The 12,079-nt window shown below is 39.3% G+C and overlaps 2 protein-coding genes across 2 annotated transcripts in view; both read left to right on the top strand.

The window, feature by feature from the left end:
• The window catches only part of wnt11 (wingless-type MMTV integration site family, member 11), a 12,584-nt gene extending 9,376 nt beyond the window's left edge, over window positions 1-3,208 (top strand). Inside the window, exon 6 of the mRNA XM_083777921.1 lies at window positions 2,101-3,208. Coding sequence (XP_083634047.1) covers window positions 2,101-2,275 — 175 coding nt within the window. The 3' untranslated portion in view covers window positions 2,276-3,208. The remainder of the gene's footprint in view (window positions 1-2,100) is intronic.
• The window catches only part of thap12a (THAP domain containing 12a), a 403,705-nt gene that overhangs the window by 44,869 nt on the left and 346,757 nt on the right, over window positions 1-12,079 (top strand). The gene's annotated exons all lie outside the window — the stretch shown is intronic.

A 12,079-nucleotide genomic window follows, 5' to 3' on the forward strand; every position in this document is an offset into this window, starting at 1 on the left:
GTGTGTGTGTGTGTGTGTGTGTGTGTGTGTGTGTGTGTGTGTGTGTGTGTACTGTGAGAACTTGGGCAGTGAGGGGCCTCATTGTCTGAAAGCCAGACACATGCACACACACATATAGACACACCCACCCACAGAGTTCTGGTCAACCCGTATGCTATATAAACGTGTGATAGTGCATTGTATTTTCCAAATTATGATAAATATACTCAGCTGTAGGCATTTATAGTGTGGGATAGCTCATATGTCTGTATAATTTATTTTGGGTTGTAGCACAATTTCAAGAGTGACCTATGTGCGGCTGTTGAAGTTCCCCTACAATTGTTAAAATTTCATCACATCTGATGTAATTACACCAACATAAACCATAATTATAAACATCTATCATCTGGGCGCGTGCCTGTGGGTCTGGAAGTTCCGGGGACCCCCACACAGAGTTGCACCACTCACTTCACACGGGTGTGATTTTTATTTATACAATAACCTAAGAAGAAATACTTATCCATATCAGTGTGCCTATGAAGGTTTTATTTGTCAGAATCGTTACTGAGACTGGAGTCATCCAGTGGTATGTAAATGCCAAACATCATGTCTCAGTCATGTCCATCAGTCCCTGGCCACTCAGGGGTTCTCAATGTTTTTGGCTGGGGACCCCCGGAAATGCTTTGGCCATGCCTCGCGACCCCCTCCCCGCCCCCCCTCCCCACCACCAATACAAACTGACTGCAAAAAAAACCTTAATAATAGAGAAAATATGTCATAAATGAATACTGAAACCAGATATAATCATATCGAACCATGTAAACTCTTAATTTTCATTTTCCAGCCATTCAGTTGCATTTCATTTTTTTATAATTTGGGGACCCCCCCAAAAGAATTTGGCGACCATCCGAGGGGTCGTGCGGGTTGAGAACACCTGCTGTAGATAACCTGAAGATATGCTTCACATCAAGTACACTCACTGTGCCCCATGCATCCCTTGTCCCCCACCTGATAGTATTGCAGTCACATACGTCCTGCTACATATTTAGCACTTTACGCCAAGTCACGAGGCACCCAATCGGTGGCCGTCGTCGAGGGAACGTGTGATGCCGATACATGCTTCTGGTTGTCTGTATGTTTCCATGAGCATCACCCAGGGGAATCTGGAGGATGTTCCAACCACCCACCATCCCACTTGATCACAAGGTCACAGTGTCTTCTGCTATCCCACAATTGTCTCGCGGCTTCTCCTGTGTGAGGTCTGTGCAATCTTGTAATATGTTCTCAGACCCCTCGCTCAGTGGTGGCCACTTCAGGACGGTGTAATCTGGCTTTACCCTTGAAGTGACTTCTAATCTTGCTACTCGTCAGCATTGATAGCCATGTGACCCATTGATGAGAAACGAGAGCGCTGTGTCCCAGGCCATGTACACTTATGCTGTACTACTTGTAGCGATACTCCTGTTCAGATTTTAGGCAGATTTAATACTCCTGACAAAAACATATTATTTATTTCTTTAATGGCCTGGTCACAAAGGACGTGCCAATGTAATTAGCCTGTCCTACGTTCTCAGTGACCCACACCCCGCTCTCAGGCAACCATTCCTCCAATGTCTCTCTCACCACACTGGTCATTAACACTCTGGCCATTATAAAACAATACAATTATGTGTAGAGGGCAGGCTAAATGGAGGGAGGGTCCCCCTGTGTATTCAATGTGATTTATGGTGGGGCTATTGTCTGCTCCCTCAAGATGCCCCGGGCTTCTGAAATGAAAGGCCCCGAAGCATCCGTTGCTCAAGTATTTAGGTAAATGAATGTGCAAAAGTACAAAAGCACATTGGTCAAACTCTGTTTGGGGACCATTGTGCGCTCCTTGTGGTCTGTGAGATTGTACACGCCGCTGGACAAAATGATTCACAGAAGAAGTTGTAAACTTAATTGTCCTCGGCAGGAAACCAAATTGTGTTTTTCACAGGAATTTTCAGAGTCATTTCAGGGCTTTCACATCACGTAGAGACAAATATTTAACTTTTTTTCTCAGCAGGACAGGACAGATAAAAAAATAATATAAGCCTATTTTCTGACTTTATTTTCTCTTTGTCTATCTTTATCATTCAGGCAGTGCAACAAAACCTCAGTGGGCAGTGACAGCTGTGACTTGATGTGCTGTGGTCGTGGCTACAACCCCTACTCAGAGAAACTGGTAGAGCGCTGCCACTGCAAGTACCACTGGTGCTGCTATGTGACCTGTAAGAAGTGTGAGAGAATGGTGGAGAGATATGTCTGCAAATGAATCCCTACCACCGACAACAGCACAACCAGCAGTCCTATACCTTAATACCCAGCCCAGTGTCTATCGGGCTACAGATAACCAAAGCACTACGATAACAACAAGGCTTACTTTTGTCTTAAGCTTTAGTATGTATATTTCTCAAAAAAAGAAAGTCTATTTTTTTTTTACGAATCTCCCGAACTGCCATTTCTTTTTTTTCCTTTTTTCTTTCCTTTCACGAACGTGAACGTGGGGTGTTGTGATAATGCCTGTTGGTTTACGTGAAGACCACCGTCCTAATGTGTGTTTTTTTTCTCTTGTTAATAAGCACACAATTGCCCTACTTGGATACTGAAAGTCTATTTTATTATATCTTTATTAAGAGAAATACTATTGGATTTTATTCTGGTGGAGGAGGGTCTCTCCCCTCAGGGGTGTTGTATCTCCAGGCCAACTACACCCAGATGGGTGTTTGGCTTCAGAACCATTCCATGGAAATGAAAAGGGTTCTGTAAGGATCCATGAAACTCGAACGGTACGTTTTCTTTTCAATGTACTTTGGTACGTTTTTCCCCCATGGAGTGACGGACTGTCACGGACAGACAGAAAAAGGAACAACACAAAGGGAACTTCAAGTACTTTTCAGTTGTGGAACATTTTCGTGTTTGGTGTTTTTGACTCTGATCATGGGTCCTATCGGTCATGTCTGTGCATCTGAGGAGCGCAACAACAGGATAAAGAACTTGCCATTTGTGAAAAAGTGCATTATCTCCACAATGTCTGAAACGCAGGCAGTTCAAATTATTTTATTTGGAAAGCTTATGAACTGAACTCATGGATTCTCCTACAATGCTATTTTGTAAACCACGTTTGTGTGGCTGTAAATACTGTCTTTTTGTATACTGAAATAAAGAAAGAAATATTTATAAACTAATTAAATAATCTTTACCAAGATCTTTACATGAAAATTGCATTTGTATTCCTTTACTCTGACCACATCTCTTCTCTCTCTCTCTCTCTCTCTCTCTCTCTCTCTCTCTCTCTCTCTCTGTGTGTGTGTGTGTGTGTGTGTGTGTGTGTGTGTGTGTGTGTGTGTGTGTGTGTGTATACTTGCAGTAACCGGCTGGGCCACATAACCTCGGCAAATTATTTTTGGATTAAGCTACTTTAAAAAAGTGGGGCAAAAATAATGGGGTTATTAATTACCATATATGTTCAAGTGTTAGAAAATAACAATTCAACACAGTTTATAGCACATTTCGATTGTAAATCAAATCAGCACATTCCATTATGAGTTTCAGAGTTCAACCTGAAAGCCCTTTTGGGATCGGCCTCTGTATTACCCAACCCTGGGAAAGTGTTTGTTTGGTCATTCCACATCCTCACAAAGGCCATTGTAAAGGGCTTTTCATCCCTTCTATCATGGCTCTAACAAACACTCATCTTAGGAACCAAACCTCCAATGGCTTTACAAAAAAAAAGAGAAAAGAACAAAATCAATTTTATTTTGATAGATGGTCAGGTTGTTATTGGAGACAAAAGACTTCACTCCCAAAGACTGTTGGGAGCAAAAGTATTGCCCTCCAGTCTTGTGTTGGCTGAAGTGGTTCTCATGATTTTACGCCGACAGAAATAGCTGAAGAGCATGTACGGGTCCATGCTGTGAGCTCACATGACACATCCAGTCTGCAATATCTGCACAAGTGTAACACCATTGACCCTGGCCTGTGGAAGCGCACACACTGCCAAAACAGCACCATATGCTTCAGAACAATAAGCCTTGCTGGAATGCCATCACCATTACACCAGACTATATTGTGACTTTTATGATTAGACTATAGTGTGACTTTTATGATTTGGGGCGTTGATGTTTCATTGGGTGTTTTTTCCATTCCTCATTTCATTTAGTTTTTCTCTGTGAAACCACGGGTTATGATTAGCCAATTAGCCACATTTTAACACTTGTAATGAGGGGAAATGTGACTCCAGATTCCATATTGAGATTTTTAGTTAAGCCAAGAAGCTGGATAGCGTTTTTCTTTTTCTTCTTTTCAACAGCGAAATAATGATATAAGATGATAGAATCATACAGTGTAGTAACAATGGGTTATATTGGAGAGATACCATTAAGGAACATTCTGTCCACCGCTTTTCCCCCTCTGCACCAAGGGCTCCATATTGTGCCACCCTTATCCCTTATCCCTAAACTTATTTGCCATTTTTTACTATTTTGAAAATCATTTTAAAATAGTTCAACTAGTCGATCTACATCTACATGTTGTGAACTTGTAGATTTCAACGTATTTCAACTTTTTTTTTTTATATAGTAAAAAATGGCAATAAGTTTAGGGAGAAAGGGTTAAGGGGTGGTGCAAGATATAGCCCCAAATGTCTGCCTGAAATAGCCAACGAAGAGAATTCAAGAGCTTGTATATCAGCTATTTTCACAGATTGTTCACCCCCAGATTAGGGATGCTACTATTTGTGTGGTTTAAAGCAGAGGCAGCAGCAACGATGGCCAGTGTGTCTGTGGGGTTGGCAGTAAATAAGACTTAGGGGGAGGGAAGGTCTGATGTAAAGAAAAAGTTCAGGTGAGCGGGGGTCTGTTGCCATACAGCCCCCTCTTGTCGTCTTGTCGACAGCCTCGAGGACCCTTCAGTCATTGGCATTCCTCAGCCTGGCAGTTGGAGAGGTTAAGATGTGTGTGTGTGTGTGTGTGTGTGTGTGTGTGTGTGTGTGTGTGTGTGTGTGTGTGCGCGCGCGCGCCCGCGTGCGCGCGCGTGTGTGTGTGTGTGTGTGTGCATGCGTGGACTGTCTGCAGTGCATTACTGTGTTCAGTGCTGTAAACATGAGGCCTAAACTTTTGAATGTAGGACTTGTTGAATTGAGGTGGCCTAATAACTGGAATTGGATAGTTGTGATTTTGAGACCACTGTCGATGAGGATGTTGAGGCAAACAGTCTGGCACACTTGAGTATTTCTAAGATAGATTTTTACTACATGATCTCACCGGAGAAGTACATTAAAATACAGGTTTTTGTAGGGGAATTCTAGGCCTTATTTTAGATATTTTGGTCCACAAACAAAGAGTGTCTGGAAAATTGTTAGAATTGGTCCTTTCATTCGCCTGTGAACATTTCATGTACAGATCCAGGAGCAAGTTCTTTTTGTAACAAATCCAGGCGTATATTCTTACATCTGTCTGAAAACATAGTTTGAATCAGAATTACAAGCTTGCCCCTCAACCAAGGTGAATGGCGACCAAAGGGAACGATTTCAATAGTTCTTGCGCGGACGCTTTGTTTGTGGTCCAAATGATGAAATAAATAGGGCCAAAATAAATAATAAATAAAATCCCTTTAAGTAGTCATCTGCCAAAAACAGCCTCAGTCCATGGTTATACACAAACCTTATGTCTCAGTCACAAGCTGTTCCCATAACAGTAACAGGTCAAGAAGACAGAGAATAAATTACATCCTCATGTCGGTGTTTGTCACAACTCACAAGACAGCCTCTTCCACAGCCTTGTACACATAACAAAGACAGTAAGACACTCATAACCTTTTTTATTGTGAGGCGCTGCATTAAGTGTATTTACATCAGTAATGTTAATTACATCCAAGGTTATTATGGAAGGTTATTTAACCATTTACTTCTATGGGAAACATCAATAACAAACTGATATAAAACATTTGAAAATGCACTGCATTATTAAATGCACTGGTAGAACAACGAAATACTGACATTTTGGAGGGTAACTGAACTCTTGACCTTTCACAGTGTCAACTATAGCAAACCTGTGACAAGTGTCTTACAAAACCTACTTTATCTTCAATCAATGGAAGCCAGGTCGTGTGAAGGCCCTATGTACAATATCTTCCATGTAATTGTTTGAACCACGTATAATCTCACTGATATCTTTCAGAATGTCTGTCACTGACAGATCTTTGAGACTAAAAACAATGGCAATGTATATTAAAGACATTTCACCACACCTCAAAAGATTAGATTTTGAATTTGTATCTATAGTCTGACATGCCTTCTGTGAAATACAATCGTAGCTGATGTTCTAAGTAACTATTGTTATCAACAAGACGTGCAACTATTGCACTGACCTGTTTTTAACCCCTTATTGGGGATATGGTACACGACACGTAAAACAACTTCACTCAAAAGAAAGGAATGTGTTGCACTGAACAAGAATTTGCACCATTTTTTAATAAGAAAAATGTGCAAATTCTTGTTTTGTCCATCAGAAAAGTTGAAGAGGAGCCATGTGGGTAGAATGAGCCCAGAATCATGTCAACCACTCAAAGATCCTGGTAAAGCATTTAAAAAAATAACACCAACTAAAAGGATACACAAAATAATGGAACTAATTGTTGCTGTAGAAATCAAGTGGCTGTTTCCTTTCTTTCTTTCTTTCTTTGTCGAGAAGTGTCTACGTGTCTCAGTATGCCAGAGTAGTAGTGTTTGCTATGACCCTTGTGTCTGTGAGAATTGCCCTGTAATAGAGAAAGGAAAGGGACTTTAATGGAGAGCAGTGGAAATATCAGGGGTTAATGTCAGTCCAGACAATATAATGCCAACTGCCTTTGTATAGTCTCTGTACAAGCTAACTTGCTGTGAATGAAGGGGACAAAGAATTTGACTGCAGCGTTAAAGGCTTTGAGATGTACTGACCCGTACTGTAAATGGACTTTTGTAGGACACACCCCCACCCTCCACACTTTAAATAGCAGTATGTGCTATTAAATGTTGTTTTGATGTTTTGTTGAGCACGGTGTGTGTGTGTGTGTGTGTGTGTGTGTGTGTGTGTGTGTGTGTGTGTGTGTGTGTGTGTGTGTGTGTGTGTGTGTGTGAGAGAGAGAGAGAGAGAGAGAGAGAGAGAGAGAGAGAGAGAGACAGACACACACACACACACACACACACACACACACACACACACACACACACACACACACACACACACACACACACACACACACACACACACACACACACACACACACACACACACACACACACACACACACACACACACACACACACACACAGAGAGAGAGAGATGGGGGTGTAGTGTGTCCCCAGGCACATTACTGGGAGATAGCAGATATTATGCACCCAACCAGTAGATCACTGCTAGTGATAGCAATTAGAGGCAAAGATATTTGACTTGATTTGGCAAATTGGCAAAAGTTTGACTAAAGACCATTATGCTATAGATACCGGAGTTGTGACACTGCCACATAAATGTCTGAAGAAATTTCCTGTCCTGGTATGAGTATTGCAAGAAAATGAAACATAACAAGGGTGATACTGATAACAAGGGAATATATTGGTTAAATATGGTTGAATATTTAACCCCCGAAATGTAGTGTACGGAAGAATATGTTTTGTTTTGTGTAGTTGAATATGGTCATTCATTTTCTGTTGACAAGATTTGCTCATAGGGGGAGCTGTGGGGAAAAGCATGTTAGCAATAGTTCCAGGAAGTGAGGTACCAGGAACATCTATAAAGGTACAGGAAGTGAGACGGCCAGGGGTTCTATTTTAGCTATCAAAAATAATGTTTGGTGGTGGTTTGTCACAGAGACTCTTTTAAGGCCAATACTAAACCATAATCAGAAATTGATAAACCACAGAGTAGTGGGGCCGGAAAACTTTGAGATCTGAAGAAGAAAGGTTTGGTAAACCCTCAGTAACATTTCTGAGGGTTTAGCTCTGAATCAGTTCAGGGCTTTTGGACAAAGGAGAACCTGCTATGCTATGGCCTCCTGACGTGAAGGTTGGATGATGAATATAATTTTCTCTTTTTGAGCAATGCATTACCTTTTTATTTGATGACTTTTTTTAATTGGTAAAATAGAAGATCTACAATGTTTGGTTCGATTACTTTTGGATTACTTTTTGGATAACGTTTTTGATACTCATTGGATACATTGAAAGGAACTTTACGTTGCGGGACTTAAAAACCGAAGATTGAACATTTTCATTTATACTTTGAAATCTTGATAGTTCATTTGAATTGAATTATTATTTTGGTCAGATAAAAACTTTGCAATTTAATTTCATAAGCAACCGTTTCATGTTCCTCTTGGTCTGCAATACAGTTTGGTTACAGTGAATAATTACTAACGCCGGTACTGGACATTTATTTCTTTGAATTCTTTAATACAACTCAGACATACAATTTTATGGTTCTGATTGTTATTTAGTAGACTTGTAAATGTTGATAAATTGTTAGTATCCCGTAACATACTCTTGAGTCAGTTGTTATTTGCATGTATAGAAAGTAGCAACGACTGCCAAATAATTGCAAAAATCCGCTATACCTGCTTGTAATATTGCTTTTCAAGACTTAATCACATCCAGAACATCAGAATATTAAACATGCTTCAAGCGAATAATTTTCTAGGAGCAAGACACATGCAACTGTTTCACGTTAGACAGAGCATATTCAATAAGGATAAATGCACAGATATGTCTTCTGTAATGTCTTTCTCCAAAATATTATTTAAATTTGGTCGTTGCTTGTCAAAGTGAGTCTATTTCTAGTAAGTGAGATTATTAACCAATAGGCCTACTGTAAAACAGTGTAATATGTCTAGTTTATATGTAACTCAAACATTTCCTCAGGGAACAGCTGAATATCTTGAACCTTTATAGGAACATGTAGTCAACTATCTCTTTTGAACTGTGAAAACTAGAAGGGTATAGGCCTACTATTCAGTATGCAGGAAAATATCACTTTAACCATGGACCACAACCACTCTATCACTCTATCTTAGTCGTTACTGTATTCCCAGCATATAACAATTGCGTGTTATAATCATTTGTTGCAAAATAGTTTTGAAAAATGTGTTTTGGAATTTCCTCATTCCGTGAGAATAGTGGAACATTAAATTACACAACGTGGCACTTTGTTTTGAAAAGCATGCCATTGTTCATCTTCAAACTAAACAGTTTTAAAATGTAGCATGAAATACATTTAGACTAGCTAATCCCAATGTATGGTGTATTAGTGCTTATCTGGCTTCTGGACATTTAGTGTAAGCTACCAAAAGAAGGATAAATGAAAAGAGCAATGGAAATGAAGGTATATGAATAAAAGATACAGACAGCTAAGTACTCTGGGAAAAGTAAACACTGGTCCATGTAATCACAGTTAATCTGGCCGGGTGGCCTGCAGACAGAGCAGGCTTGACGCTGAGTTTAGCAGCCAACTAATTGATATCACTGAGAAGGGTTAAAGAGGGTAGCTGCCTTATTCATATAAAAACCAATAACGGATCTCCATGTGTAGCCACTGTCTGGCGGAGTTCAACGGTACGGTTGAAGAATATAAATCATGGTCTCAAAGACATTTGGTTTCTCACAGTTTTGGCATCTGTCCGTGTTTGCGTGGCCTACATATGCTCAACCTAGATGGCTCTGTGCTTTCTTCCACTCTTATTTTAGCTTTGATCAAAAAAGTACAAGTTACAAATAGTTTTAAGTTAATCATATGAGCCTTATTGTCCCTATTTTTGGCCTAAACATTTGGCAAAAATAACCGTTCTACAATATCACGGCACGGCTATTTTTGGCGAAGAGATTTGGTGTACAGAGAAATACTCGAGGGGCCCTGGGGGACCCCCAGTCAACTAAGTATAAGGTTTAAGTGGTTACCGTTTATAACTAAATTAGTGTAGCTTACAGGTTTTCTCAATTGCTTGAATGCATTTCCAACCTAAGTGCGATCTCTAAAATAGAAAAATAATATCTCATAACACTATACCACCTGTGCAAAAGAAATAAACAATCAAAATCACAACCACAAAAGTCAAGTCAGTCAATATCTACAACAATGTTTCAAATATATAGCACCTTCTGATGTGTAAACTCAGTATTTGCAACATAAAATGGTTTTGTGTGTGTACTTTGCTGTCAAGGTAAATACAATTCTTGGACATACATACATACATTTCCTGGAGGAAAAAACATTTATTTCCATTTTTATCGTTGTTTAACCTTTATTTAGTTTTTTCGTATTTTCTTATTTGTACAAACAGTATAGTTAAGTTCTACTTGATCTTCATTGGGCACAGCACTATATTCACATTGTACCTGATGTCTTGCCTTAAAGGGCCACTTCACCCCTTTTGCAACCAGATATTATTTTTTTATTTTTTTAAATTGACTTTTTATTTAATTTAATCAAACATATAAATGAAACTACTATGACAATTGACTCAACCAGATCTTATTTGAATGATGTTTGGGAGACAAGAAACACTTTCCTGGGGGTTTTTATGTAGGTAATATGTGTTTTTAGATATTTTAGTATTTCAAAGTGTATGTGATGTCATGGACACTGGTCTCACTGCTGGATTACTACAATGACCATAATGCTTTGGTGCACTCACCCCTCCTTGTGGAGAGGGAGAGGGCTGTCTTACTGAGACAGCATGTAGTCCAGGAAGTAAGTGAGACCAGTGTCTGTGACATCACTGGCACTTTGAAATACTAAAATATCTAAAAACACATATTACACACATAAAAAACCCCAGGAAAGTGTCTCCCAAACATCATAAAAGTAAGATCTGGTTGCAAATTTTGGGCGGGAACCCCTTTTGGTGTTAGCATTATGTTATGCTTTAGCTATTGAAAAATAGCAGATCTACAAGCTTTACATCGAAGAACGACTGACATAGAAACATAGCTTTTTCAGAAAACTGTCAGGATGTAGAAGACATTTTTAGAATCTGATCTCAGGTCAAAATGGGTTAAGTTTGAAGGCACTGAGAGAAACACTTTGAGGGAGAACAGACAGAAATTTGCATTTGTGCTGCAACTCGGCTTGTTTTCATCTGTATCCCTTGGAAATGATAGCATGTGCTCTCCATTACTCTTCAGTTGTGCGAAGGGAAGTTACTCACTCCAAAGACCCAGACCTTATCTGTTTGTACAAACATGATGCTCATTGTACACAATATATTGCATGCAATGATTTACCCAATGAACTCATATAGACAATTGAGGGTGGGAAAACGACAATCTGTTTTGACTAGAATGTCAAATAAAAGAAGTGGAATGCGAATTGCAGCTAGACGGCATTTAGTGTTTTCTAGTCTGTGTGAACATAATGAGTGAAATGGTGGATTGACGTACAGTATATGGGCAGCATTGCCAGATTTACAAGGGACTTCACAGAAAAACAAGCCCAAAGTTGCATATAATAAGCAGACGTGGCAAGACTGTACGTGGGTGTTTAAGTCACTGTTAGGAGAATGTTCCATAGCCGGATATTTTGTGATTTAATTCTGTGCATGAGCATCTTTATTCATCTTTTATGTATTTTGAAGTATTTTCATAAATTAATTCCCCGGTTTTATACTTCATAGTATGACGAAAGTGACTTGTAGATCTACTATTGTTTAAACATTTTTGAAAATCTTTTAACATTTTTACTTATAATGACAATTAAAGCCCAAAATAAGCATGGCAGGTTGAAAGTGATCAAGTCTGTCTGAGGGTTTTATAAATATTTAATCAGTGAACAGATCTGGGACTAAATAATAACTACATTGGATCCATCGGTTAATTTTTCCATTTCTTGAAAAGTAGCGGCTTTTGCCTGACAGCAACAGTAAAATATGCAACACACATATGCATTTTGTTTTTAAAACTAATAAGAGTTAAGATAGCAGATCTACAAGCTCACAACGTGTTTCATCGTGGTGTTTTGCGAGCTTGTAGACCTGATATTTCTATTATATTTGAAACAGGGCTTCAGTGGTTGAATCATGAAGTAGCCTACATTTTCCCCTTCCCAGAAATGTA

Source organism: Protomyctophum parallelum, assembly GCF_964188405.1.
Source record: "Protomyctophum parallelum genome assembly, chromosome: 1".
In the NCBI taxonomy this organism is placed as follows: Eukaryota; Metazoa; Chordata; class Actinopteri; order Myctophiformes; family Myctophidae; genus Protomyctophum; species Protomyctophum parallelum.